This window comes from Grus americana, chromosome 5 (genome assembly GCF_028858705.1).
Source record: "Grus americana isolate bGruAme1 chromosome 5, bGruAme1.mat, whole genome shotgun sequence".
Lineage (NCBI taxonomy): Eukaryota > Metazoa > Chordata > Aves > Gruiformes > Gruidae > Grus > Grus americana.
In genome coordinates this window covers 2,752,626-2,780,010 of record NC_072856.1, presented here as the reverse complement: position 1 = coordinate 2,780,010, position 27,385 = coordinate 2,752,626, and the positions used below count along the sequence as shown (strand labels likewise).

Genomic DNA, 27,385 nt, shown 5'->3' with positions numbered 1-27,385 from the left:
GGGGAGGCTTAACATGGCTAAAGCTCTGCATCAGTACCACTGTGACTTTCGCATGTGGAATACCAGCTGAAACTCTGTGGGGTTTTTTTTAAATAAATTAATATGTATATCTATATAAAAAATATCCATTCGCGCAGGCGAACGGCGGGGGCAGCCTCGGGGTCCTGCCACGGTGCAGGGCGCGCGCGCCCGGGACCGCGCGGCTCCCACGTGGTGTGCCGCGAGCCGGCGGGATCGTCTGTGCCGCCTGAGGGAGCGACCAAGGCGGGCAGCTCTCCTGTCGGGCCGGGGCCGGGGGAAGGCCCGAGCGCCCCGCAGCCATGCAGCGCCGGAAGGTGGACAACCGCATTCGAGTGCTGATCGAGAATGGAGTGGCGGAGCGGCAGCGGGCCCTCTTCGTGGTGGTCGGCGACCGCGGCAAGGACCAGGTGACGCTCCCCCGGCGGGCAGAGGGCTTCGCCCTGCCTTCGGAGTGTGTGTGTGGGGGTGCTGATACTGAACCGAGCCTTTGAAGAACGGTTGATCTGTAATTCCCCGGTACCGGCTTTTTCCTCTGTAAAGCGAGAGTTCCACTCGCAGAATGCGGTGGAGCAGTGGCGAGCCTCCGCGGGTGGCCGGTACCTCAGCGCGGTGCAGGAACGCGAAGGGCTGTTCGAAATGGTTTAGGAGACTGTGTCCTCCCACTATCTCCTGTTTGAGAAGCTCACGGACATTAAATAAAAGCGGGTACAGGCAAATCGGAGTATTTTTTAAAAAAACAGGGCAAAAACTACTTAATTTTGTGGCTAGCAGGAGCTCTTTCCCTAGCTCAGTTCCATTGTGAGATGTTATGGTTTGGCACTCAAGCCGTCATTTATGTACTGAGTCATCTTGCAGATGTCACCACACCAAAACTTGGACTGGACCTACCTGGTAACTGTGTATGGAAGAAATTAGCCACTAAACTCATTTCTCTTCAGAGACTCTAGACTCATGGTTTTTGAGTGGAAAGGGGAACAACAGCACTGCAAAACCATAACATTTTGGGATAAGTTACTTCAGTTAGCTCCAGTTTCTGGGGAAGTAAAATAAACTAGTTATAAAAAACCTTGGAAAATGATGAGTTGATCAGGTGGCAGTACAAAATAGGTGTCATTAATTTACTGCTACAGTGGAGAGGTGAGTTCTGGTGGGGCATATCCTCTGTCTGGTTGTGTTCAGTATTTTCACTGATGAGTTGGATTCCAAAGCAGCAAGTGTGCTTACTGAATGTGCGGGCTACGTAGCAGTGAGTGCCAAACCCACTAGAGGATTAAAATTCAAATGCAATCGTGTTAAATTGTAGAAGGCTGAAGTACATTGTGCGAAATCTAGACTAAGAGACAAATACTAGGAACTGATAATTGCCTTCTCTTTGTGCAGTTGATAGTTCTGCTAAAGAAGAGTGCTAAAGAGATGGTAGGTATAATTGTCTTCAGTGTCATGCAGCACTGGGGAAGGCACAGACACACAGGTCTGTGTAAAACAGAACGTAACTGTCACAACATGTCAAGGGATCCTTCTGATTTGCACAGGGTTGCTCGGTAGAAAACATAGCTATAAAATCAATTCTAGAAAAACATTTTACTCTTTGATGTTAGCTTGTGAGTACGGTTGTTCATGAACGTTTCTGCCTTTTGGCAGGTGGTTATACTTCATCACATGTTGTCTAAAGCAACTGTAAAGGCCAGACCCTCCGTCCTGTGGTGTTACAAAAAGGAGCTGGGCTTTAGCAGGTAAGATACCTCTTGTGTCTCATGCTGTGGTCGCTGCTCTGTGTGAAGCAAAAGCTCCGTGACTGGTCTGCTGAGCATATGTTGCGTGATCGGGTTGTAAGGAGAAACAAGATTAGTTCTTGGAGGAGCTATGGGAAGTTTGATCTTCCAGAACTAGAATTTGGCTTCCATAACAGAGCTGACACCAGCACTAGGTACTTCTGGTTTCTTTCTGTAGCTCTAATGCCAACTCTATTGTTCTGGATCAATCTCTCCCTCACCTTTTTAACCTCAAAAGGTCAAAACTTTAATTCGTCAGCTTTTTAGCCTCAGTGATATTTAGGACTGAATGCAGATTAAGCATTAGAAAGCCTTAATTTTGAAAAAGTGTTTAAAATTTTAATTCTTAGATTTGTGTGCATACTTAGAGTCTGCACACAAAGGCAGGAAGGAAGTGTTACCTGAAGCTGTATAATTCCAACCAAGCGGTTTCTTGCAAAACCAGCTGGTTCTGTGTGATATCCACCACTGTGGGCTGAAGGCGCATGGGAACATATTGTGAAAGCAGTAAGTGTGATCCAAGATTTTTTTCCTTGGAGGCTGCACTGTGACTTCCAGTTAGACTTGAATGTAGGCCTGAATGCACTTTTCTCAAACCTTTTTCCAAGAAAATTTCTGTATTATTTTGTTCTCCAGCCACCGGAAGAAGAGGATGAGACAACTACAGAAGAAGATTAAAAGTGGAACTTTAAACATAAAGGATGATGATCCTTTTGAGTTATTTATAGCAGCCACAAACATTCGCTACTGCTATTACAATGAAACTCATAAGATTCTCGGTAACACTTTTGGCATGTGTGTACTTCAGGTAAGGAGTTAAACTTTTGACTTAAAGAGGAGATTGCGCTAATATCAGCTGCTTTCAGTTTAAATGCTGCAGGAATAGTATTTGTTGCTTCTGTTATTTCAATTATGATGGCTTTATATATCTTTTACAAGTTTTGTGAGGGTGAGATAGTCTTGTTGGTAGAAATTTAATGGGATGTTGGTTAATGCAAATGTTAAGCGTGAATTAAGCTTTGAGAACTAATGTTTTTATGTTTTTTATTCCTTTTAGTAGGTGCTAGTTGTGCTGGTGAGCTCTAGGCAACTTCAAAGTTGTATTTGTTTCCTAGGATTTTGAAGCCTTGACTCCAAACCTGCTGGCTAGAACTGTTGAAACAGTAGAAGGGGGTGGAATTGTGGTGATTCTCCTGAGAACTATGAACTCGCTGAAGCAGCTCTATACAATGACCATGGTATGTTCAATGTAATGTGTCTGTTTTATATAAGCAGGTACATCATGGTGATGCTAAGTTTTGCTTTTGTTATGGGCTGTGGTCTTCCCTCTTTCATCTTTCCTGCTCCTTCATTCATCTGTGATTGAATGTGTCTTACGCTTAGGCAGTTCTGCCAACCTCTGTGTCTTGAAATGCTGCTAGGTTACAAGGAAGACACACCTGTCATTCACAAATGTAACTGTGTTCTTTTGTTTCACAATAGTTTTGGAAAGTATTTATACTATCTGCCCATGTAATAGAAAGTTAAGTAAAAAATAGGCCTTTTGAGTGTTTTGTGACCTGTTGCTAGGTGAGATCAGCTTCACAACTATTACATATTTCTAGATATGAACTATTCACACTGAGTATACTTACACCGAGAGCAGAAACTGTTTCCATTAGTAACGATGCCAGTAGGTGAATTAAAGTGAGACTGTTTTTTCTTAGCATCCCTGAGGTGTTTGAAATGTTCTGTACTTGGCAGAGTTGACCTTTAAATCAGGCAAGAATAAGTAAGACCATTGTGAAAAATATTGGTAGGAAAAGCACATTTTCAACAAGTATTTGGAAAATGTGGATGTTTCACAACAAACAGAAAATCGGAGTTGTGTCTGGGATGCGATGTTGATGGAAAGGGAGGCCATAATCCACAAGAGTGGAAAAAGAAGTTGGATTGTCCCATGAGTAACAATCTTATAAATGTCACTGTTACTGCTATTCCTTGTCCAGATTGACTTTTTCTTTTTGTTTCAGGATGTACACTCTCGATACAGAACAGAGGCACACCAGGATGTGGTAGGACGGTTTAACGAGAGGTAAGTTACTAAGAGTGTAAAGGATCCAGGCTGTATGCCCAAGAAAAGCATCTGAAACAACATCATGTGTGTGTATTCATATTGGGAAAACATCCTATAGGTTTGCTTTGGAATAGGGCTTCTTGGCTGCTTCAGTGAAGTTTTCATGTACTGTTTTGGAAATGAATACAGTTTGTTGTTGGAGGAATTGTATACAAAATTTTGGCGTATATTACAAGAAATAAATGCAAATAGGCCCAAATTTGTAAACTGCACCGAGTCCCTTTCTTGAAACACTCTGTAGAAACAAATACTTCAGATGCACCAAAGTTCAGATACTTGCTGCACTACTGTAAAACATAAAACTACTTAGTGTGGAGTATTCTCTGTGGTTTTAGAAGTGTCTTGTAAAGGTGTGTTCTCTGCTTTTGTCATATAGAATAAGCAGCTCTTACTGAGGGAGTGAGCCCTAGCTTTAGCTATAGGAAAACTGCAGAATTTGTTCTTTAGCATGCAGGTGGTTATGTGATGTCAGAAATTAGAAGGATGAATAAGCCAGCACTGACTGCAGTCTTTTGGGGGGGTCAGCGCTTGTCACAATTGCTGTGTATTTACATCTTACGCTTTTGTGCAGCTACCTCCCTCTTAAATGCTTTCTTGGTAGATCGTCTTTAGTTAGTGTTCCTCTTTGGAGACATCTTGGTAAGTGGATACCTGTTTTGTGTAGATGATCCTGATTATATGATGGGGCATACTGCTAGTTGTGTGAACTTGTTGTAGCTCAGCTGTAAGTAGCTGTACATACTATGTCTGGGTTCAGAAAAGAGTTTAAATTTAAATTAACTACCAAAATACAATTGTGTTGCTAGTGGTTTTACTGAGTTGCCTTTGCTTGACTGCTCAGGTTCATTCTGTCTCTGGCCTCATGCAAGAATTGCATCGTGATTGATGATCAGCTGAATATCTTGCCCATCTCCAGTCACGTTGCAAACATCACACCTGTTCCACCACAGTCGCAGGTCAGTAAGCAATGTCAGCTGCTTTTCCTTGGGAGACATTGGTCTGAGTTGACTACAGCATGTTAAAGATTTTAAAAAGAGGAAGCTTTCCTTTCACCCTGATTTGTATCAAATAATGGTCTTGCAGACAGGATGTAGAATGTTCTGCAAAAATTATATCTGGTATGGGTGAAGCATGGGAAGCTGTCTTTTTTTTTCCTCCTTGGGGTTTTTTTCTGTCACACCTTTTTTTGTGTGCTTGCCTGTATTTATTGATTTTGCTGTATTACTGTTTAGCCTGGCGAGGTGGAGCTTAGTTGCTGTGGTTGCTGTTTCAGAAATGCATAGAGAGATTTGAAGCTGATGGACAGTTGGAATGAAACAGATAAAAAGACCTTTCGAGGGTTGGAGGGTGGGAAAACGCTCTGGAAATGAGTATATTACAAGCTCAGGTGATACCTGATACCTACAAGCTGTGGTAGTTGTGGTAGTTGTTTCAATTTCTGAGTTACACGTACCACATCTCAGGAAACATTCACTGAATATGAGCCAGACATACAGGTCGCACTGTTAGAAATGTATCCTTTTATCACTTTCAGTTGTAGACGAAAGTAAAATGGAAAATCAGTTTTAAATAGAAATCTTTAAGCTTTTGAACTGTTGTTTGGCCTAAGAAATACCAACATAGGTTCTGTCAGAGATGGTAAAAACATTTTAACAGACCACTGATTTAAAAAAAAAAAATAAACCAAACCAAATTCCCCTTAGCATTATGAAAATATTGACAGCAGCACAAATACTTATCTCTTGGATGGGTAGACTGCTGCCTTTGGAATTTTAAGTGACAATTATGAAAATCAAAATTCATTCCTATTAAAAATTGATTGCTTTTATGTCCAGGTTTATTGTTTGGCTTTGAAAATCTTGATATTGGTTTGAAAACTGATCTGTTGCTGCTGCAGTAGTTTTTCCCCCTGCGTGGCAGTGTGTACGCCTCTTGACAAGTATAACAAAGATCATAAAATTTTGGAAGAGCCTGAAGACTGAAAAATGAATTAAATTCTTCAGAAAATTTGTCCGTGGTCTCTTCTTCCTAGCAATGCCATTCTCCAGTTACTACGTACTGAAAAATCCTTTCCTTTTTTCCTCCAAGCTTGGGGAAGCCAGGATACCTACCTCTTGTGTAACCATTCTCCTGAAGATGCATTAAAATTGAAATGTTAAATATCTGTCTGTCCATTTACATTTTTCTGTTTCTAGGGAGTATATTCAACTTGTTACAACACTTCCTTTGAGATACCTTTCTCTGCCTGACAAAAGATATCCGAAGATATCACAAAGGTATAATTGTGCCGAAGTGTCCTTTACTAATCCTTTTATGGTAAATCCTGTGCTTATAGGAAGACAGCCTCCGGCCACAGGACTTGGAGCTGAGAGAACTGAAGGAGAGCTTGCAGGATACACAGCCTGTAGGAGTTTTGGTGGATGGCTGTAAAACCCTGGATCAGGTTGGTGTGGTATTTAAATCTGAGATATTCTGTGCTTGACAGCTCACCTTAGGTACTGATGTTTGTGTCTCATCTTGCGTGTAATCACATCGGAGCATGAACAGTGATGGGCGTGGTCTTAGAGAATTTCCTTGAAAAATCGATCGGACGTGGTAGCTCAACGACAGTATCAGTGATTTTCCTCATGAAGTTGAGAATAAGTGGAAGGACTAGAATGGAGACAGGAACCTGATCTGGAGAAGTCCACATCTAAAGAGATGATGAGGGTTTGAAATAAGCAGGAAACTTAACCTGAAGTTTCTGTTCAGTTTGGTTCTGAATAGAGGTTGAAAATCCATATCATGTTTTAATATGCCCCTATTCCTGCCTCCCTTACACTTGTTTTTTTTTTACTCCAATTTGAGAATCGCTGACTAGTGCAAATGAAGGCCCTATTGCAATTGTCTTCCCTATTTCAGAGTATCTTCTGAGAAGTTGCAGCTCAGCCTGGTGGCTCCCAGAGCTATGCACTGCTTCAGTCCTTTTATAGTAGGCCTCCTTGCTGCTCAGATACGTTTATCTTCCTTCTGTGAGAGCAGCATGCCTCTTCCCGTCTTGCTGAATATACTCTGTGATCAGTGGCATGGAGGTAGTGCTTGAGAACTGCTGTTACTGATTGTTGATCTGTGTTTTGACCTGAGTGATTGCAAGAACTCAGTGGGTCAAGATTACCATTTCTTGCACATTATTTGTTTGGGTTTTAATGTTCAGCTCTCCCATCTTCTCTTTTCCTTCCTTCTTCCTGTTCTAGGAAAGAAGACATGTGCTAATGGCAAGCGTAAGTAATGCTGAAAGCAATTTAAACACAGCTGATTTATGTTTTCTGTGTTTTTCTGATCATCAGGCAAAAGCAGTTCTGAAATTTATTGAAGCCATTTCTGAGAAGACTCTACGGAGCACTGTGGCATTAACAGCAGCCAGGGGACGTGGTAAATCTGCTGCTTTGGGACTAGCTATTGCTGGAGCAGTAGCTTTTGGGTGAGTGATTCCCTCCATCTCCCAGGCTTTATCTTCATCCGTGAGTGTAAAAAAAAAAAAAAATAAAATTCCCAGGATCTGAATATATTTGTAATTTCCAGTCCTACATCCCTCCTTTTTATTCTTCTTGTGTATTTTGATTGGTGCATATTCAAGTTCTTCTATTTTATAGTAATAAGAAAACTTCAGTATTTAAAAATCAAAATAATCACACGTATGGTGAGATAAGTGTCTAAAGGTATCTGCTGTGTTTTGGTAAAATCAACTCCACTTAGTATGTGTATGTAGACATAACGTCTTATTTTATTTTTCTGTGCAGTTACTCCAATATCTTTGTCACGTCTCCAAGCCCTGATAACCTTCACACTCTCTTTGAGTTCATATTTAAAGGCTTTGATGCGCTGCAGTATCAGGTGAGAAGAGCAGACTATTGTACAATACTTTCACAGCATTTCTGTTTAGGAGGGGGTTTGCATCTCATCTGTGATTTTTGTTTGCATGTATTAGCTACCAGTTTTTACCCCTACCAGCCCTTTTAATAATGTTCTGCAACAGTGAATCACAGTAATGTTTCCTACTCAGTTTTTAAGTTGGGAAAATTTTTTTTTTTTTTTAATGAAATAGTTTTCAACATAAGTAAATAATTTCTCAGTTCCCAGGCCTCTGAAGCTTTTGTTCTAGCTGTTTTTAACTAGAACCTGAAATAACAGTATACTCTTAGTGAACGTATTTTGATTATAATGATAAGTGATATTTTTCTCCGATCTGGGCTTGTTCATGCTGTTTAACTATGTTTTCTTTCAGGAACATCTGGACTACGAGATTGTTCAGTCTTTAAATCCCGAGTTTAACAAGGCTGTTGTGAGAGTGAATGTGTTCAAGGAGCACAGACAGACCATCCAGGTAACTGGCCTCTTTTGCACTCCTGCCTTTCTACTTTTTGTTCCTAACTGTTGCCTTTACTGATGCTGTAGTTGTTTTGATTTTGAGCATGTTTGTTTTATGTGATGTGTAACTGTCCTGATTGATTTTGCTTTAAGGCAGACCTTTTTTTCTGGTGAGTGACTTTCATAAAATATCTTATTTCTTTCTGTGCATAACTTGTGGATTACAAAGCTCCCTTGGTAATTGCTTGTGAGTTTCTTCTTGAAACAAAAGCAAAGGAAGGTGAAAGAAACAGTGAAGGAAGAGCATATGTTTCTAGTGGTTAGATTTCCTTTATTTTCATGATCTCTGCAGAGAAATTTGTTTGGAAATGTGCAAAACAAGATGTGTGACCCAGTTCTTGTTAGGGTAACATGAACCCTCTCTCGACTGCTCTTGTGTGTCAGTCCCTGGCTTGGTGGTGGTGGACAAAGGGGACACCAAACAGCTTTTCAGGGCTCCAGCTTTGCCAACTCTGACATTTCCCTAATTCCCAGACAAACTGTTGTTGACAGTGCTGGTGTCTTCTCGTTCCTTGCAGTACATACACCCTGCTGATTCTGTGAAACTGGGTCAAGCCGAACTTGTTGTGATTGATGAAGCTGCCGCCATTCCTCTACCCCTGGTGAAAAACCTGCTAGGCCCTTATCTCGTTTTCATGGCTTCTACAATCAATGGGTAAGGCTTGAGCAGCAGCTGTCTACCTGGGAAAGCAGTTGTGCAAGTGCCACTACAGTATTTTTTTTAATTACACACTGTTACATCAGGTCATGCTAATTCTTGATCTGTCATGGAACAGCTCCTTAAAATAACCAAGAGTCAGTACTCGAACTTGCTTCTTTCCTTTGGTTCCACTGTGGATTCATTAAGTGTTCGTACTTGCACGTCTTCTGTGCTACAAGGAGCAAATACGTAAACAGGATTCCACAGTCTGTTAGAAGAGAGGGAAGAATGACATCTTCCTTCCAATACGGTGGGACTAAGGAAGTGACGGGAGAGACTGCCTTGTCCTATGTACGCAAGAACATCAAAAGGCAGCGATTCTCACAGATGGTTGGGGCCCTTGCAGCCCTCAGAACGGCATGTAGCTCTGATGGCAGCCTAGTTCTATGCTGGAGCTTCCCTGTGTCTCAGGATTGCTGTTTGGTTATTTGCTTCAGACTTTTGTCTTCTGCTTTTCAGGTATGAGGGTACTGGTCGATCGCTATCTCTGAAGCTCATTCAGCAGCTCCGTCAACAGAGCGCACAAACCCAAGTCACCATGACAGCAGAGAACAAATCTACAGCAACAGCTAAACTCACCTCAGGTACTCAGTTGTATTTTGGGCTGCGGTGTGTAACCATGATCTCCAGTGCTGCAGGCTGGCCAGCCCTGCGGGTATCCCTTATGTCCATGTACTTTGCAGCTGTAGGAGGGTAGCGGTATGGGAAAATGAAGGAACTCTCCTCTGTTTTTACCTCATGATTTTCAGATGTAAAGGCTTTTAAGGGATAAAAGCTATGCAAGTAATGATTTTCTAATCTCCTGGGAGCCCTTCAAAGGACACTGATTCTATACAATTCTTTGCTAACTGTAACTTCCAACACTCGATGTTCTTCTCTGAAATCTGTTTGCAGCTCGTACGTTGCATGAAGTCTCCCTCCATGAGTCAATCAGATATGCCCCTGGTGACCCAGTTGAAAAGTGGCTAAATGATCTGCTGTGTTTGGACTGTCTCGGCATCACCAGAATTATCTCTGGCTGCCCGCTGCCTGAGACTTGTGACCTGTATCCTTGCTCAAATGTTGTTCTCTGATCAAAATACATTGCCTTCAGATGAAGGAGGCTTTTTCAAGCTGATTTATAGTGGGTTCTCCAGCTAGCATGATAACCTCAGCACACGATCTTTTGACAAAAGTCTATTAAGACCACGCTTAGTAGAGTTGAGCTCTTATAAGACCAGTGGTGTGCGTTAGCAGGACATTACCAAACTTCAGTTTTACTGCAGAGACAATCTAAGGAAGGGTTGAACGAAGGGAAGTCCTTGTTGGAGTTACAAAAGGTTTGGCTTTACAGACAAAGGGTGTGAAATCTGTGAACACTGCCCAAAGTCATTCATTCTTGTAGATAGATCTGTCAAGTCTAAGAGCACAAGCGAGCATGTAGCCCAAGGCTATATTGAAAATATTACTCTTAAACCAACAAGGAGGTTTTTCTTTGTTTCCAAGGAGGTGATTTCCTTAACCCCTCTGTTTAGATACTACGTAAACAGAGACACACTTTTTTGTTACCACAGAGCATCGGAAGTTTTTCTGCAGAGACTGATGGCCCTCTATGTGGCTTCACACTACAAGGTAAAGCTTGTGCTACTTCTGTCAAAATTTCAGCCAGGAATGTTGTGGAGGGAGCAGTGCTTGTTGTAACAGTATAATTGAATTGGCCGAATTGAGGTTTCTGAACAGCTTCAGTTGTTTCTTGTTGTGTGCAGATCCGTATTCTCCTTTCTCTGAGATCTCTGCCTTGGTTCTGGCTAAATATACTGGATTTACAGATATCTGGAATATTTTTGTCTTGAGAAATTCTGGAGACTAAGCTCTAGATAAGCCTACGAGCTTGTCAGAATAGTATCAGTGATGAACCTCTTTTGCAGTTTTTTGTACTGTATTGTAGTAGCCTCAGGTTAACCAAAAGAGTAGTACCATTGTACTACTGAAAAGAGTAATAATTCATCTCAAGATTTCAAGACCATGGGTGACTAGTAAACATGAGTGGTGAAGTCCAGAGATACTGAGTACTAAAAATCTGACACTTTAAAAAATATTTAAGGTTTGGTAGATTAAGAGATAAGTAGCTATATAAAAACAGAAAGTTCGGTTCCATACATATTAGAGCAAGAGGTTTCACTTGAGAAAAACAGATGCTGTCTGGTTGTATAACAGCCATGAAGTGGGCTGTGAGCTTCTTCATCCCTCAGTATTGTACTAGTTCCAAGTTTCTCAATAGCCCGAAACTCGGAAAATGGAGGATTGTTTAGAAGTCAGCTACTAACATTACACTGGATTTTGAAGCTCTTCTTGTGGAATAATTCTTCAACTTTCTGTCTGTACCCTCCAGAACTCACCCAATGACCTACAGATGCTATCTGATGCACCTGCCCATCATCTTTTTTGTCTTTTGCCGCCTGTTCCACCCACCCAGAATTCGTTACCAGAAGTACTTGCTGTTGTTCAGGTAAGAGAGCAGCATGTCTCTAGAAGTGAACTGTTCAATAAGGAAGCAGTACACTGCTGTGAGACAGCATACAATTGGTGTACTATGGCAGCAGTGTACTATCTAGGAGTAGATGGTAGCTTGGGGCTGTGTTTTTGTGTGTGTTACAGCCATGTATTAAGGCTGTTTTTTCTCCTCACTTCCTTTCATTAACACTAATTGCTGTATCAATACATCGCGATGCTGATCCTTTCACATAGACCTCCCAGTCTCCACAATGTGTTTGCGCTGAGAAGCCTTCTGAGGAGCTGAACTACTGCTCCAAGAGATGACTTTGTCCTCCCATTTCAACTTTGTGCAAGGAGAGTTGGTTCACTGGTTCGCTCTGCTTATCCCATGTTTCCAGCATTCCTTTTGCTTGCAGTAGAACTACAAAAATACAAACTCCTCTGACATACGTGCTTAGAGAGGCAGAAATATTTCAGCCCTTGCCTGTTGGGTATCTGACTATATGCTTCTTTTCTTCCTTAAGAACACAGATTCTTAATTATCTATGTTCAATGCAGGTAGTTAAATCTGCTGTTTCTTAAAAGAAAAAGTCCCGTTTACGTGAAAAATATATGACATTTAAAGAGAAATACTGGTGGGACAAGCTTTTATGTTTTCTATTGATGGACTACAGAAAATGCATAGAGCATTTCCTATGCTTTAATCTCTTCAGGCTTCTGTTGCACCGTAGTGTAATGCCTGCTGCATCAAACGTACCTGGCTGGCCCGCTGGTGTGCTTTTTGAGACGGGACTTGTGGGGGCAGAGCCTTTTTGCTGCCACATACGTGTTTGCTCATCATGTTGCAGAGCAGGGATCACATAAAATGTCAATACTGCAAAAGAGACTGAGCAACTGAGTATAAATTTTGATTGTGTGGAGTGACTGTAGGAGAAAATGCTTTTTTCCCGTTAATGGTCTTTTACATTTTCTGGCAGGTGTGCATGGAGGGAGAGATCTCTCGTCAGTCTATCATGAACAGCCTTTCTAGGGGAAAGAAAGCTTCTGGTGATCTTATTCCCTGGACCATTTCAGAGCAGGTGAATAATTTGTCCGTATGCTCACCCAAGATGTATTCCAGCACTATTTCTTATTTCCAGAGTGCCCATCTATGTTCTTTAAATTGACTTTTGTCTCTTATGCAGTTCCAAGATCCAGACTTCGGGGGCCTCTCTGGTGGGCGTGTTGTTCGTATTGCAGTTCATCCGGATTATCAGGGGGTAAAGTATTTTGGAACTCAGTTATTGTGAATAGTCAGCAGTGGTACCACGAGAATGGCTGTGCAGGCACACTTCAAGAACAGGGCAAACATTACAATTGCTCCAGCTTTCAGCATTTTAAGCTTGGGGACTGAGCCACCAGTAGTAATAGAGTGAAGTCAGGTGCAGAGAAATGGTCTGATGCCACAGCAGGCTGGGGGGCATTGCTTTCCTCTGGATGGGTAGCAAACCAGTACTTCTGTCATTACTAGACAGCACTGTAGCATGCCAACATCCCAGGCAGCAGTATACAATCAAGATCCAGTGACATTTACTGTGAGATTACCACCAAACGTTCACGGTGCTGTTTGGCAATTTCTGAGCACCAGAGTTAAGCACCAAGAATTATTATACAGTCCTGAGCTACCAACTGGGCTCTTGTGATTTCGGACATCCACGTTCTGTAGTGTCCTTCTCCATGGATATGCTTTGCGGCAAAGAAAATGCATTTTTGCAGTGACTGACTGATCTCTGCGCTGATGATTGTTAATGGGTTTGTAAGGGGAGAATGTTGTTGCCCTGTCTTAAAAGCTAGATACATCTTTCTGCATATAGTGCATTGTTCCTTCTTCATAGATGGGCTATGGCAGCAGAGCTCTGACTTTACTGCAGATGTACTATGAAGGCAAATTCCCATGTTTGGAAGAAAAAACGATTGAAAAGCCAAAAGAAATTGCAACTGTAAGCAGTGAGGTATGTAGCTCAGTACATTTCTTGTATTTTCTGTTGTGCTAAGCTGTTTGTTTTTCACTGTAAGTCTTGATAATGATTTCTCCGTGTAAGGAGGAAATACTCATGTTTATTTTCTTATACAGAATAAGAGATTTAATGTGCAGATTTCTGTGAGGATTGCTACTAACCCATTTCCACTTTCTCTTTCAGACTGTTAGTTTATTAGAAGAGGTTGTGACACCTCGGAAAAACTTGCCTCCTTTACTTCTCAAACTGAGCGAGAGACAAGCTGAAAATCTAGACTATCTTGGGGTATCTTATGGCCTAACACCAAGATTACTCAAGTAAGACGTTATTCTATCTATATGGATATTTTAGCCCTTGGACATTCTCTTTATCTCTGCATGCTTCACTTGGTTTCTAAAACTGGAACAACTCCGAGCCCACTTATCCTGTAAGGCCTTTTCTTGCTGTACAGTAGGGCTGATCCCAAGTGCATCCTTCAGGGTAGTTTTTCGTCAAACTCCTTCTGAGGGAAAACCCATTCCCTTCTCAGTTTTCTCTCTGACCCATCTAAACTGTTAATTAGCTATAATTACTCAGTTTTTCCAGGCTAGAGAAGTAAGAACAGCCTGTAATAAGTAGGGAGAAGTTAAATACTACTTCCTGTGACCTGTAGAAGCTTGAGCTGCTTCTGAGTTCAAAGCTAGTTGTTAGTTTCCTGACTATTGTAAATGCTTTTCATCAGCAATTGCAGCTGCTGCTTGCTGTTCTTACCATGGAGGAACTGAGTTACTGCAGCAGTAAATCATTTATTAAATTTTCTTCAGTTTTATCTTCACTGTACAACATAGTTGTATATAAAACTGTACGATTTTATAATAAATGCTAACTTTTAAAATATTATCAAATTCTATAAAATATCTAGATTTCCAAGACTTTCTTAGCCATAGTGTGGGAAGTGGTGAATCCATAGTTTGGGAGACAGTTTCAAAATAATGCAGAATTTTACCTGTTGCTAGCCTAAAAGCAAAGCAGTCATTTATCACGTAAAACCTTGGTTCCTTGCTGGCCTACCCCCACTTACAGAGGACCTAAGGTGCTGTACAAGCATGTGATATAAGCAGCAGCAGAAGTAAGAGCGGTGGACACCAATTTGTGACTGACCCCATCAGAGCAATTTTAGACAGCTGTGTGCATTTGCTATTTCAGATCCAGAGACTGTAGCCTGTTTTGTTCCTCAGCAAGCATGCTGCAAAGTTCCTGCCAAAAAGTGATGGTGAATTGTTTAGCTGTGCAGGAGAGCATCAGAACTGAATGGTTATTGTGAAATAGTCTTAATCTTTGCAAATTATTATGCAAGTGGTTCAACTGTCTCTTTATTTGAATGATCCCTCTCAGGGCAGAGGGGGAGAATAAGGTGTTTTACTACTTTTGTTAGTTGTTTGACTGTTAGCTGTGGTGGGATAGATAAAAAAAGGATGAATAGTGGGATAGGGAGAGGCTGGGGGCACACATGTAGGGCTTCCTGCTGAAATTTGCAGCATCTTGTGCAGCTGATGAGTAGTCATCCCGTGGCTGGTGGAGGTAGGTTGCCAGTGACAGTTGCTCTGGGGCCTGGCTGCTTTCTTTTGTCTGGGATGCCATATGTTTGGTCTCAGCAGGTCTTTTTGTACTAGTCCGCCTTCTGCTGGGCAAAATGAATTGTAGCATCGGTTCACAACTAAGATGCAAGAAGGAACAGGAGGATGGAAAGGGATGTTGGTAGGATTTTGCTGATCAGTCTGGGATTCTCTCTGGTCCACAAGTGACTATTTGAAACCTGGGAGTTGCCAGGGAACAGTCTCTGAAGTAAACTGTAAATCCTCAGCCTGTTCCCCAGGGTATCCCTTCAGAGTCTGTGATATTATTGGTCAAAACCTGTTTGCCTGTTTTTAAAGGAGGCCCTGGAAGCATGTCAAATACAAACTCTGAAAGTTTGCTCATTTTTTGATATCACAATCATCATTTTTCACTCCGCTAAGTTAGAACCTCAGTCTGTTTGCTCATTGACTACTTTCTGTAAGTGCTCATTTTCATCAGTTGGTGGGGTGTCATACAGACTTTTCCCTACGTTTCAACCGTTCTTCTTGTACGGTAGATAAATTGCATTTAACCACAAGTACTATTGTAGAGTCAACAGCTCCATAATTCTCAGCGCATTTTCTTTTTTCCCTTTCCCCAGGTTTTGGAAACGTGCTGGATTTGTGCCAGTTTATCTAAGGCAGACACCAGTAAGTAGCTGTTTCTGAATGAAATTCAGCCCTATTGACATCACTGGGCATCTTTCCATTAGCTTCTGTGAGATGCGTTTTGGGCAGGAAGGTTTTCTGAGACTACGTTTGGGGTTTGGTTTATGTTCGTTTTTGTTCTTTTGGCCTGTAGGTAAAAGAGTAGAGTTTTAGGGTTGTGAATGTAGTCTTCTGGTGACCCTTGAATTGACTGTTCTTGTTTTTCAAGGTGTTTAGAAAAAATAGCACCAGCAATTATATTACTTTTGGGGAGAATAATTTGTTTGTCACCGTATTTTTCTTTTGTTTTTCTGTCTCTTGAGCTGTACCTGGACTTTGCAATACTGGTGACTGCTGGTTACCTCAAGAAGCCAAAATCCCTCAGCACTAGGATTTACCAAATTATAGAAGTTCACAGGTTTTACATTAGGTTGTGGTGATCAACAGCAGTTGATACATGCATTGTTGATTTAGAAAACCTTTGCCTTCTTTAGTTGAGCATAGAGCGCAAAAGATTCATGAGGGTGATGGGAAATATATCTTATTTATTAGAATGACCTGACTGGTGAGCATTCGTGCATCATGCTGAAGACACTGAATGAAGAGGACACTGAACAGGAGCCTTGGCTTACTGCCTTCTGGAAGGGTAACTATGAGTTTGCTAACACTAGAAGAATCTTCGGGGATATTTATTCTAAAGGTTCACAGGAGTCATTTATTTTATCATCTTGTCTTACAGATTTTAGGAGGCGTTTCCTTTCTCTGCTTTCCTACCAGTTCAGCACATTTTCTCCCTCGTTGGCACTGAATATTCTACAGAACAAAAATATCAAACAGCAGCCACAACCACGTGAGTACCCTGGCTCACAATGTGCAGTTAGATTGCAGTTTATATATACGTTTATCGGAGTTCTCAAATACATGCATTCATTATATGATGTTTCTTGTGAAGTGCCATGAATTGCTCTTGGTCAGTTACTGTGTTTTGTTCCTGTTATCCAGAAAAATGCTTGTATTTCTAAGTAAAAGCTAAGAGGACATTTTCTGCCACTGAACACAGGTAGTGGTGGGTTTTTGTTGATTCCCTCCCCGCCCCCCCCCCCCGCTTTTTTGATCAAAGCTTTAAGTAACCCAAAATTAGAGGGCCTCTGAGTGTAACAGCTAAATGCATGACAAAACATGGATGGGTACTGACATGTGCCAAATCCAGTATGGAATTAAAAGGGAAGCCTTGAATAGCAAGGGTCAGTAGGCAGAGCGGCTTGCTTAGGACCTTAGGAAGAATGTTGTCATCAGAAATTTGGAAATTGGAACGTGATGTCTAAGAGAGAGTATTTAGTTCAACTGCGTGTTACTGGACTTGATCCAGCATTTGCTGGGGGAAACACACAGGCGGTATTAAAAAAGGGGCCAGACAAGACAGTTCTAACAGTCGCTTCTGGCTTAAAAGCAAACTGCTGTTTCCTCAGTATGTCTAACAGAGGGGAGTCCTCTTGGGAGAACTCGGTAATCTCTGTCTTGTGGTCTTTTAGTATCTGTCTTAGTGAGTTTTGGTTGCTGCTACAATGGAACAGAGCTCTCTGACCGCAAAACCACTGTAAGACAGTTAAAGACTGGGTGCACTGTGTTTCTCAGCCCTCACTGTTTTCAGTTGCTCTGGCATCTTTAAGTTGATACGCTGGTCTGGTTTGACAGTTGCAATGTTTTTCATATGGATGTATGACTGTCTGAAAAGATTTTGAATAACGAAGCCAGTCTGAACAGCAGTGTTGTACCTAGTGTGTTGGGAAGTGAACCGATGGGGTAGCAGTTGGCCTTGTACTCACTGATATGAAAAGGAATGTGTTAAATACCGAGATCCTGGATAGCTATGAAGAACAGCCTTGACGTTGTTGTCTTTTTATTGTAGCCATCAGCCGTGCTGAATTAGAATCAGTTTTCATCCCATATGACCTGAAGAGGTTAGAGATGTACTCTCGCAACATGGTGGACTATCATCTCATCATGGATATGGTACCTACCATTGCCAGGATGTTTTTTCTGAACCAGATGGGTGATATCTCTCTCTCTGCTGCACAGTCGGTATGTATCGCTGTGAGAACAAGCCATGCTTCGCCTCTCTTTGTATATATTTTACGGATAGTTTCCTGTTTCATGTCATCTTTAAAAGAAGACTTTGCTTGAGTTAATTGCTTCTTTTGTAGTCCTCTGTGTGATTCCTCCTGCTTGTAGTGTTCTTCCACCTTTAGTGTTTGCTTTGAATAAAATTTGTAGGGACCGTATTCTGTTGTGTGTTCAGTGAAGTACTCCATGCATTTATTATACGATGTGAACTGTGGCTTAAAAACCCCTCCAAATCTTCTGGCTCTTGAACTGTCCTTCAGGAGAAAGGTCTTCATTTGTACTAAGTGTGGAATGGCACCTTCCATCGACAGAGTGATTTAGGGGTGTTCCAGTGTATCTGAGCAAAGCTTCAGCTTGTACCAGAGAAGCCTTGTACTACTTGAGTAGAGCAAGGACTTGGTAAAGTGTAAGGAGTGTAGAGGGTACTATTATATATCTCTGTTTTCTCTAAAAACCTCTATAACTGAAATACTTGTCATTTCCTCAGGCCCTTTTTCTGGGGATTGGCTTACAGCACAAATCTCTGGACCAGCTGGAAAAGGAGGTAGAACTGCCCAGCAGTCAGCTGATGGGCCTTTTCAACAGAATCATCCGCAAAGTCGTTCAGGTAATGGCATCGTGACAAGCTTTGTCCTGGTTGTTTTGGACCAAAGTGTGATTCCAGTACTGAGCCTGGTGCTAATAGTAAGCTGAATCAGAACTGTGTATCTTTAACGTGTCCCAAATAATTGACTGTAAAAGATGGGAAAATCCCAGTGGACAAGCAGGTATTTATGGCATTAATTTCTAGAGTGTTTTCCCAAATAATAGTGATCGTCTTATGGTTTTAAATGTTGCAATGTCCTGACCAAAATGCTGACCGTATAACCCATGTTGCCAGCTGAGCCTGAGCCTTTTTTTTTATGATTGTTCACTGCGTTGGTGGCATCTCAACTTTTCTTGAAAAAACACTTTTCCAAAGTCATTTAGAGGTAGACTTGAAGTCCAGTGAACTAATTGGAAACTTTTGGATCTGGTTTTCTTTCTCTCTAATGTCTGTGATAAAGTGAGTAGCGTGATGAGTTATCGAATGGTGAGACGGACAGAAAACTTGTCAACTCCTTGCAATTGCTTGCTGAGCCTGGAGCCTCTAGTTCTCCAGGATCAGGATACAGTGGCAAAGCTTCTGCAGTCCGGCATAGATTGTTCATTGGAGAAGTGATTTGCTCAGCATAACACCCCTACAATTATCTTGAAGAAAATAACATACAAAAAAATAAATATGCAGCTTTTATCTGCAAATGTTAATCAAATAATACTGTATTAATAAAGTATGTTGTAAACTGTGAGTTCTCATTTGTGTGAGTGACGGTGAGTGCTTGCTGATTTTAGTTTTATACTTTTTATAAAGGCTGTATATAATTCTGCCTTCAGGAAGCAGCCTTGAGCTTTTTATTTCAGTATGATGGAATGCATGCATCAGAAAGAAAACACTGCCTGATAATATTTGCAAGTTTGTAAGAGTTTCATGGGGACAGGCAGCATTTCTTACTTATTTTAAAGCAATAACCTAGAAGAAACATTAGCAAGTCTTACATGGGTTGGCTTACTTCATTTTCAGTTGTTCAACACAGTCCAGGAAAAAGCTGTGGAGGAGCAGATGGTGGCCACAAAGGATATTGTAATGGAGCCCACACTGAAATCTTTAAATGATGACTTGGTAATTATGAACTTTCTTCTTGATACATATGTAAACACTCCATGGAGTTCCTTTGGGTGTAGAAGGCTTGTAATCTACATTTTCTTGGATGGAAAGAATTCCGCATCAGGTCTGTCATTTATGGTAGTTAAAACCTGACAGCTTTGCATTATATGCTCGTAGTCATGCTTTGTTAATCTGTAATACAGATTTTTCACAGAACCTACTAAGATGTTCTTGGAGTTATATATTACGAGTACATGTATAGAAATAATGTAACAATGCAATTATATAAGAGATGAGCTTTTCAGGATCACCTGATACTCGTTTTATGGGATGTACTTCTCTTTCAGAGGGAATTTGCACTTAGAACTTAATACATCTGTTGTGCTGTCCTGTTGTAGGAAGAAGCCGCAAAGGAATTCCAGGAAAAACACAAGCAAGAAGTGGCAAAGCTGAAAGAAATGGACCTAACACAGTAAGAATTCATCTGTATGAGTCTCAAATCCAGTTTTCCCCTGATACCTGTTTGAATGCCGGGTCACTCGTGCATCTTGCTGAGACTTGTGCACAAGGCCATAGTTGCAGTATCACAATCTCAAACCATCAGTAAATGAGAAATAGCAGTGGATATTTTCAAGAGCAGCTAGGTAAGATAAGCACATGCTGCTATGCTAATAGAAACTTTGGGTATTGTGTGCCTGACAGCCACTAACTTAGTCTTCTGCTCTATTAGCAGCTGCTTTGTTTCACACTCAAAACATTTTATCCCGTACGAATTAGATTCAGTTACAACTTCTGTTCAAGACCATTCACCTGTTTACCTCAGTACATGGATTCATTGCCTCAGAAGTGTGTCATACCCCTAAGTGTGAACTTACTGACTTCCTGTTTTCTGCTGGTATCTGAACAGAAAGCAAAAGCTTGCGAGTTAGCAAATCTTCAGCAGTGAGATCTGTCTGTCTGTGGAACTGTACAACTGAATTGTTGTTAGAGTTGGGGCCGGCTTGTCATTACAGTGCTGCAAACAGACGATGTGCTGCAAACAGACGGTGTTGGATCAATTCGCAGCTCTGTCCCAGTGCCTCTGGCATGAGCTTGAGCACATTCTTCTTTTACCTCCGTTGTCTTTTGTCACTTAAATGGTCAATTATTTATGGCAGTAGCTCTTACTATGTGTCTGTGTGTCTTGATCCTGGCTGTATAGGGTATGTACATCATACGTATAGAAGTTACATAGTTCTATAATGTGGAGTAATAAAGCAAGCTGCCTGGCCATGGACTGTTTCTCATTTTACAGTTTCCCGTGCTTCTGGGAATAGTCATTAGTTTCCTCAAACCAGGATACCCAGGTCCTCTTGTCTGCTGTGTGTGCAACTCTAGTGAAAGTGGTACTTGGCTGATTTTCATATCCTCTTCTTTAACAACAACACAACAAAAAAAAGTCAGAACCCCAAACCAACAGAAAAAGAACAACCAACCAGAGCTGCTTTTTTGAACTGCAGTGTACACAGATGCCTTTTAACTGCTGTAGAGCTGGACAAATTTGTAGGATACTGAGTTGCTGAACCAGCAATTTACTTGAGGTGTCAGCAGATGTCACTTTTTCTGGACCAACAGGAGTTACACAGGCCACTGGTTCCCTCCCTTTTCTCTCTCCTCCTCCCACTTTTTGTCTTATAAATCCTGTTTACTCTACTGGCATCCCAGAAAAGTTGTCTGGTTTGGCTTTAGACTAATCTCTCAAATCTGAGAAAAGGAATAAAAGCTTCTTTGAATCTTTGGTTGTCTTGTTTGAAGGAAGGACAAAACTGGATGCGATTTAAAGTGACTTGCAACTCAGTCACATTAGGAAAACAATATAACCAGAATTTTTTAAAAGTTTTAATTCTGTTTTTTAGAGTTGATAGTGTTACACACCTGTTTGCCATTTTGGACCATGTTCACTTTTTTTTCACCCAGAAATAGATTTCTGTTCTCCTGCATGAGGAGAGACAAAAATCTATTTTGAACACTTTTCAATACAGGTTATAGAAAACTAATAGCAGAGGCAGAGCTGTTTGATTTGAAAAGGCTTTGTCCAGTGTTGTTCAGCCTTGTATGAATAAAGGCTAGTCTATTCTAAATCTCTACGAACTTGAGGTGGAGAGCAACGACTCAATTTTGCTACATGACTGCTTTGCCTAGTTAAAATGTATACGATTTCCAGGGTGCTTGTACACTCGGACAAGGGGCACAGAACATGAGCTTATTTGAATAGCAATTGTTGTCCTTATTTCTCTTCTCAAAAGAAAGCTGCAGGTCTTCAGTTTTTCCTGGACTGATGCAGAAAAACTGTACCGTTCGAGCTTACTGCTGGTCTAAGACCTAATTTAGCTAACTTTCCGTTATAAGCCATTGCTTTTTGTATCCTCTTCCTTTACCAGCACAACCATCCTCCTTCTCTTTTTTTGGAGAGGGGAAAAAAAAAATTCCCCAAGCTTTTATAAAGAAATCTGTATAGTGGATATAGATCCTATATAGAACCACTATATTGTGGTTGTCAGGCTTAAAGCTGTAGTGATTGAAGGTCTATCTTTTAAGAAATCTAGTGGGCAAAGTAGAAGTATACACCCCTGCTATGGGAAGTGTAACCTTTGTGGCCATATTTTTTGCTTTCATAACAGATGTACCCTACTCAGCACTCTGCTTTTCTGGTGAGAGGCTTTCCTAAAACAGTTCTGTAACGTTTACAATAGGGGCTCCTGAGAGAGCTTCATTCGACACTGACCAGCTTTGGATGGGGACAATTGTTGGTTGCTGTTGACCTAATTAGGACTGAGTCTGCTGATAGAGTCGTGACAAGCTGTTGTATCCCTTTGCCAGTCTAGTTTTGTATGTGTTTCCAAATACCGATTTGGTTTGGTGCTGACACAGTGGCTTGCTTTGTAGAGTAGTGTGTGCCTGACAATATAATCACCTTATTTTTTTGTTTTGTGTTAGCAATTTTACTTGGATTTTCCTTTACCTTTTTCACTTAGATATATTATCCGGGGTGACGATGAAGAATGGAGTGAGGTGCTGAGCAAAGCAGGACAGAATGCTTCCGTCGTCAGTTTGAAAAGGTTAAGGAAGTTGAAATTCTCCACAGAGATGTCTCTGGTCTTTCCTGTTGTCTTTATTGTAACAATGTTTTTCGAAAAGAGTGAAGCTGAAGAGTTAAATGCAGATAAAATGAACTTAGCGGCCTTGATAGATGCTGAGTTTCCCTGGAGGAATTGGGGTGTGATCACCTGCGAGCTGTGCGGGGTACTCAGTGGTTCCTCTAATGGAACTGCTACTGTGAATTCTGGGTCGCTCTAGAGTACACTCCTGTCTTCATGGAACTCAGTTGCTTGTTGTAACTTTTTCCTGTTGACGTGGGTAAGTCTTGATCCTGATGATGCACAGAAGTTGGGGTCACTTTTAAGGAGATAAGTCATTCCATGTAACTGTGCTGTTTGCTTTGGGAGCTAAGGTGGGAGCCTATTCCCATTGGAGAAAATGCAAATTCAGGGAAGAATAATTCTTTCAAATTTGAGCTTAAGCCTGCAGAATATTGAGTCTGCGTTTCTGCAATTCCTTCCTTTTCATCCATCCTCTTTCTTTTACCTTGCCCAGCATGGAGTCTTTCATCATCTTTTCCTTGGGGATTTATAGTTGAGACTTGGCCTGGTTGCTTATTTCCCCTTCCTGGGGTGCCTGACAGCCAAAGTAATTATGTGATCTCTATTCCACCCTTTGTATATTCATGTTGTTTTTCATGAATGCTGGAAGCCATGAGTTTCCAGAAGCTGTACGGGAATGAGAGGCTCTTGTCAGTGCTTATACAGATTGGAGCTCTGTCATGTTTGCTCTAGTCAGAAGCTAGCGCAGGAACAAAATTGCATACTTAAAACTATCAATCAGTGGTAATATTTTTTCTAGGTACTCTAAATTCCAGACGCCCTTTATGAATTGTCTTTAGGACACACAAAGTCTTGAAAAGCAATGACAAGAGCTAAAAATCAAGATCTTATGGGTTTCAAATTGGGTTAGGGAATCTGAAGACAGTAGAAAATCTAGGTCATACTCTCGTTGGGGCTTTCTCTAGCACCAGTTTAAATGACCCAAGAAATTGGAAGTATTTTCTTCCAACTGCATATCTACATAGACCCTCGCCTCCTTTTACAACAAAAATTTCTCAGCTGGATGGGAATCTAGTGTATTTTTAACAGATATTTTGTTCCTGTTTCCCAGTGAGAAGAAGAGAAAATTAGAAACAGCAAGAGGACCGAAGCAGCAGAAGAAATTTAAAAAGACTAAAGACATAAAGCAGAAGTGGAAGAAATGACTTTAAAGCCGATCAGTGAACTGAATTAACAAGTGACGGGTCTGTACTTAAGAAGTACTATTCTCCTTTAAATATAAAGACTTTCTTTTGGGGGGTGAGAGCTGGAGGGAAGGAGAAGCCTTAGAGGCATTTTTAACATGTTTGTATTACGGGAAGTACACTGACACTGCCAGGAAACAGTCTATGATGATTTTTTGATGATGTGACTGCAGAGCTTGAGTGAGGCACTGTGCAACGCACTGGGGTATTCTGAGGGTGCTTCAGCAGCTACAGAGTTTCCATTCAAAGAGGGCAGATTAGTCTGTAAACTTTCCCACATCTTAATGGTTGGTGTCTTTATTAAAAAAGAGTTTGGACAACGAAGGGTGGAAACATGTTAGGCTTTGGTAAGTGATTCTACCATTTCGCCTTGCAGCATGTCTTGATATCTGCAGCTGCTGGTTCAGTAGTACTTCCACTCCTTTGTAGCTTGAGGGAGTTTTCGGCAAATGCCAACTGACTTTGTATTTGGGGCTGGCAGTTCTGAGCGCTACCCATGTTGTCCATTCAGACTCCTGATGTGGTCCTTGCTCACAGGAGTTCAGGGTATACAATGAACATTTCTACTTTGGAAGGCGGTCTATGGTTCCTACTTATTGTGCTCCTCCAGCCACTGTAATAAAGGCTGCTCTTGTCCATTCACACTTGCTTATAAGGTCTTGGCATTCCCACAGCTCAGCAATTTACATTTCCTAGTTTTCAAGCAGGGTAGCGTGATGAACAGGTGCTGGGGAAGCTGCTTTGGCCGTTCTCTCTCTCTGCTGACCTAGAGCTGCTGCTTGGCTTTGGCAGAAAGCGTGGTGTTAAGGTGACCAGGAAATCGGCACTATTGTACTGACACCAGCCTCGGTGATCTCTTTGAGCTCGGGGGCAGTTGAGCAGGCAAGGCCCTGAACTCTCCCCAGCTCTGCTACTGGCAATAAGTACGTACCAGTCTGGAGCCGGGACTTTCTGTGACCGCAGTACTCAAGGTCTGCTGCCTGTCAGACTCCAGAGGCTTCAAAACCAGGGCAAACCTTTGACTTAGAATGTCCCTGTCCCAAACCTGAATGCCCTGGTGCATTGTCTTGTTCCGCCTTCATGCCCTAGAGGTTTGGAACAGAGAGACTCACCTACAGCTGATACACAGCTGGTGCATCCCCCTCACTGGCTGCAGCTGAGCCTTGGGAGGGGAGAGCTGCAGCCCATAACGGCTTGACGAGGGGCCACATTATCACCCAGCTGTGTGAAAGAGCAGCAATGGCAGCCTGCAGAGATGAGGTGGTGGCTGGCTGCCCTGAACCAGCTCTAAAGCAATTGTGAAAGGAGCAGACATGGATGGCAAGAAGCGTGAGGCTCTTCACAGCTGCCTGGAAGGTGCTCAGAAGAAAAGGTGAGTGTGAATTCTCTCTGGTTTTGCTGTTGTTTTTGTTAAAAATAACATAAGTGGTGGCCCTGCTGGGAGAGGGGTGAAGAGCTATAGCCCCTTGCTTTGGGGGATGGGTTCTGTTGGGATGCTGTCTGTGCCTGACTTGAGACAAGGAACCAAGTTGTACCACATGGGGTGTTACAGCAGGCTGGGGGCGGGGGGGGCTGCAGCTCCCCAGCCAGGCGAGGGGATGGCAGTTCCGATAAACAGGAGTGGTGTGGCTGGGCCTGGAGGCTGTTCTCCAGCCCAGGGGCTCTGCAGCTTCAAAATCACATTTCCCTCGATACCTGCAGGACTGTGGTTTTCTGATGTCTTGCTTAGCTCAATTGAGAAATGTCTTGGTCGCTTTGTCTGAGGGACAGTTATCATAGGAAATGTTTTTTATGGATTGACCCGAGCTGATCACATCCTTCAGCCATCTGAGGAAGGGGCAACAAAGGTGTGCTTGAAGTGGTGGTCGAGTAAGGAACTGGTCTCAAATGGTCATGGACTGCATATTGTGGGCTTGCCCACTCTGTATGCTCTGCTTGGTGAGACTCAGCTGTGGTTTAACAGGCTGCAAGGCAAAGCTTTAAACACTTTTAGAGTCCTTTTAAAGCGTGTTGAAACTTTGCGCTAATAAAGCAGCACTAATTATTTTGGATTTTCTGACCTATGTAGATTGCTGGATTTGTTCACCCAGGTGGTAGTGCTTTACTTGGTCTGGGTCATACTAGTAGGTGGCAGTATCAAAAAGTGCTTTTTTTTATTGCACGTTACTTCTTGTGCTAAGAAAATGCTGATTGAACGTCCTTAAAATGTAGAAGTGGTGCAAATTACAATGCATATCTCGGGAGGGCTGTTAAACTCGAGTTCTACTAATAGGTTCAAAACTAAGGTTTAAGAGAAGTTTTATTATAGAACACCCACGTGCTGTTAGGGCTCAGAAATTGATTTGTGTTTTTTAAGGATCAAATGGCCAAGAAGTTCAAAAAAAAGTTCGGATTTCCATGAAAAATATGTCAAAGTTTCTGTTTATTTATAAAGCCATGCTAAATAGCTGTGAAACAGTGCATGAATTTGACTGTCCTCTGCTTCTGCTGGGGCTGTGCCAGGGCCGTGACCTGCATGTGGCTGTGATGAAGCTGTTGCTCTTTGAGCCTTAAGTCAGACTGAGGTTTCTGGTTGTTTCAGGAAATACGGTCTTGTGCTAGCAGGCAGCACTCATAAAACTTTGATGCCTGACTTACTGATGCTGTCTTGGGGAAAGTACATTGGAAGCATTCATGATGACCGGCTGATCTATGAAAATACCTATAGTCCAGCAAGACTTCTTGTAAATTGTCTGTAAATCAGGGTGGAAGATAGTTGGCAAAATTAAACTGGATTCTTCAAGCAGATAAGAATTTTACTGTTGAGCTGAGATCTTTCGAGAGCTGCCTCCGCTGCTTTCTATAGGCTGTAGTAATTCTTGCTCTGTTGTCTCTGAACTGGGTGTCCTGTAGGTGTTGTAAGAGGCTTGGAGGATTTGAGCTGCATGTGTCCCCCACCATTTCTGAGTGGGAGTTGTACTTAAGGGGAATTTTGGTATTTCTACAGAAAACGTGTCTATTCAGTTGAACCGTTCTTTTTCAGGTTTTCCGTGTACATTTTATGATTCCTGGCAGCTTTTTGGATTCCTCTGCCTGTCTATGGTTCTTTGAACAGCAAAGTGGAAAAAAGCCCTCAGATACTAAAATAAGTGAGATGTGGATTTTTATTTTTATTTTTTAACAAGTCTAGTCAAACCACATTTTCCTCTGTCTGTGCTTTCCATCAGTCAAGCTGGGTTAAAATTCCAGCTAGAGTAAGGGCTAGTTGAATGCAATCCAACAGCAAAGCAAGAATGCATGCCTTTCTGTAGCCAGCAGTGCAATAAAAATGCCATGCAACATAGGAGCTGAGAAGAGAGCAAGTTCTGTATCTTTGAATTTTAGGATTAGGTTGGTTTGGTTGGGTTTTCCCTCTGACTAGAGTACTTTTCTGGTGTTTCTGTACCCAGATCCCCTGCAGATGGGGCTGTGAATGCTTGAAGG

At 41.8% G+C, this 27,385-nt stretch overlaps 1 protein-coding gene across 1 annotated transcript; it reads left to right on the top strand.

Annotated features, from left to right (window-relative positions):
• Positions 1–187: 187 nt before the first annotated feature.
• On the top strand, positions 188–24,565 carry NAT10 (N-acetyltransferase 10). Its single transcript, XM_054828683.1, has 28 exons — positions 188–428; positions 1,663–1,754; positions 2,430–2,601; positions 2,909–3,031; positions 3,806–3,867; positions 4,751–4,865; positions 6,245–6,352; positions 7,236–7,369; positions 7,689–7,782; positions 8,174–8,272; positions 8,835–8,971; positions 9,476–9,600; positions 9,911–10,061; positions 10,531–10,627; positions 11,388–11,504; positions 12,469–12,570; positions 12,676–12,750; positions 13,366–13,482; positions 13,672–13,805; positions 15,686–15,734; positions 16,284–16,377; positions 16,471–16,581; positions 17,641–17,813; positions 18,343–18,462; positions 19,456–19,554; positions 19,938–20,011; positions 22,554–22,637; positions 23,791–24,565. Exons 1-28 carry the CDS (start codon positions 321–323, stop codon positions 23,882–23,884), a joined length of 3,060 nt encoding a protein of 1,019 aa, XP_054684658.1. The 5' UTR covers positions 188–320; the 3' UTR covers positions 23,885–24,565.
• Positions 24,566–27,385: the final 2,820 nt, after the last annotated feature.

Coding starts and splice junctions, on each gene's coding strand:
- NAT10 (XM_054828683.1), top strand. CDS start 321: ATGCAGCGCCGGAAGGTGGACAACCGCATTCGAGTGCTGATCGAGAAT. Junction 8,273..8,834: donor AGCACAGACAGACCATCCAG/GTAACTGGCCTC, acceptor CGTTCCTTGCAG/TACATACACCCTGCTGATTC. Junction 13,483..13,671: donor TTGCAACTGTAAGCAGTGAG/GTATGTAGCTCA, acceptor TTTCTCTTTCAG/ACTGTTAGTTTATTAGAAGA.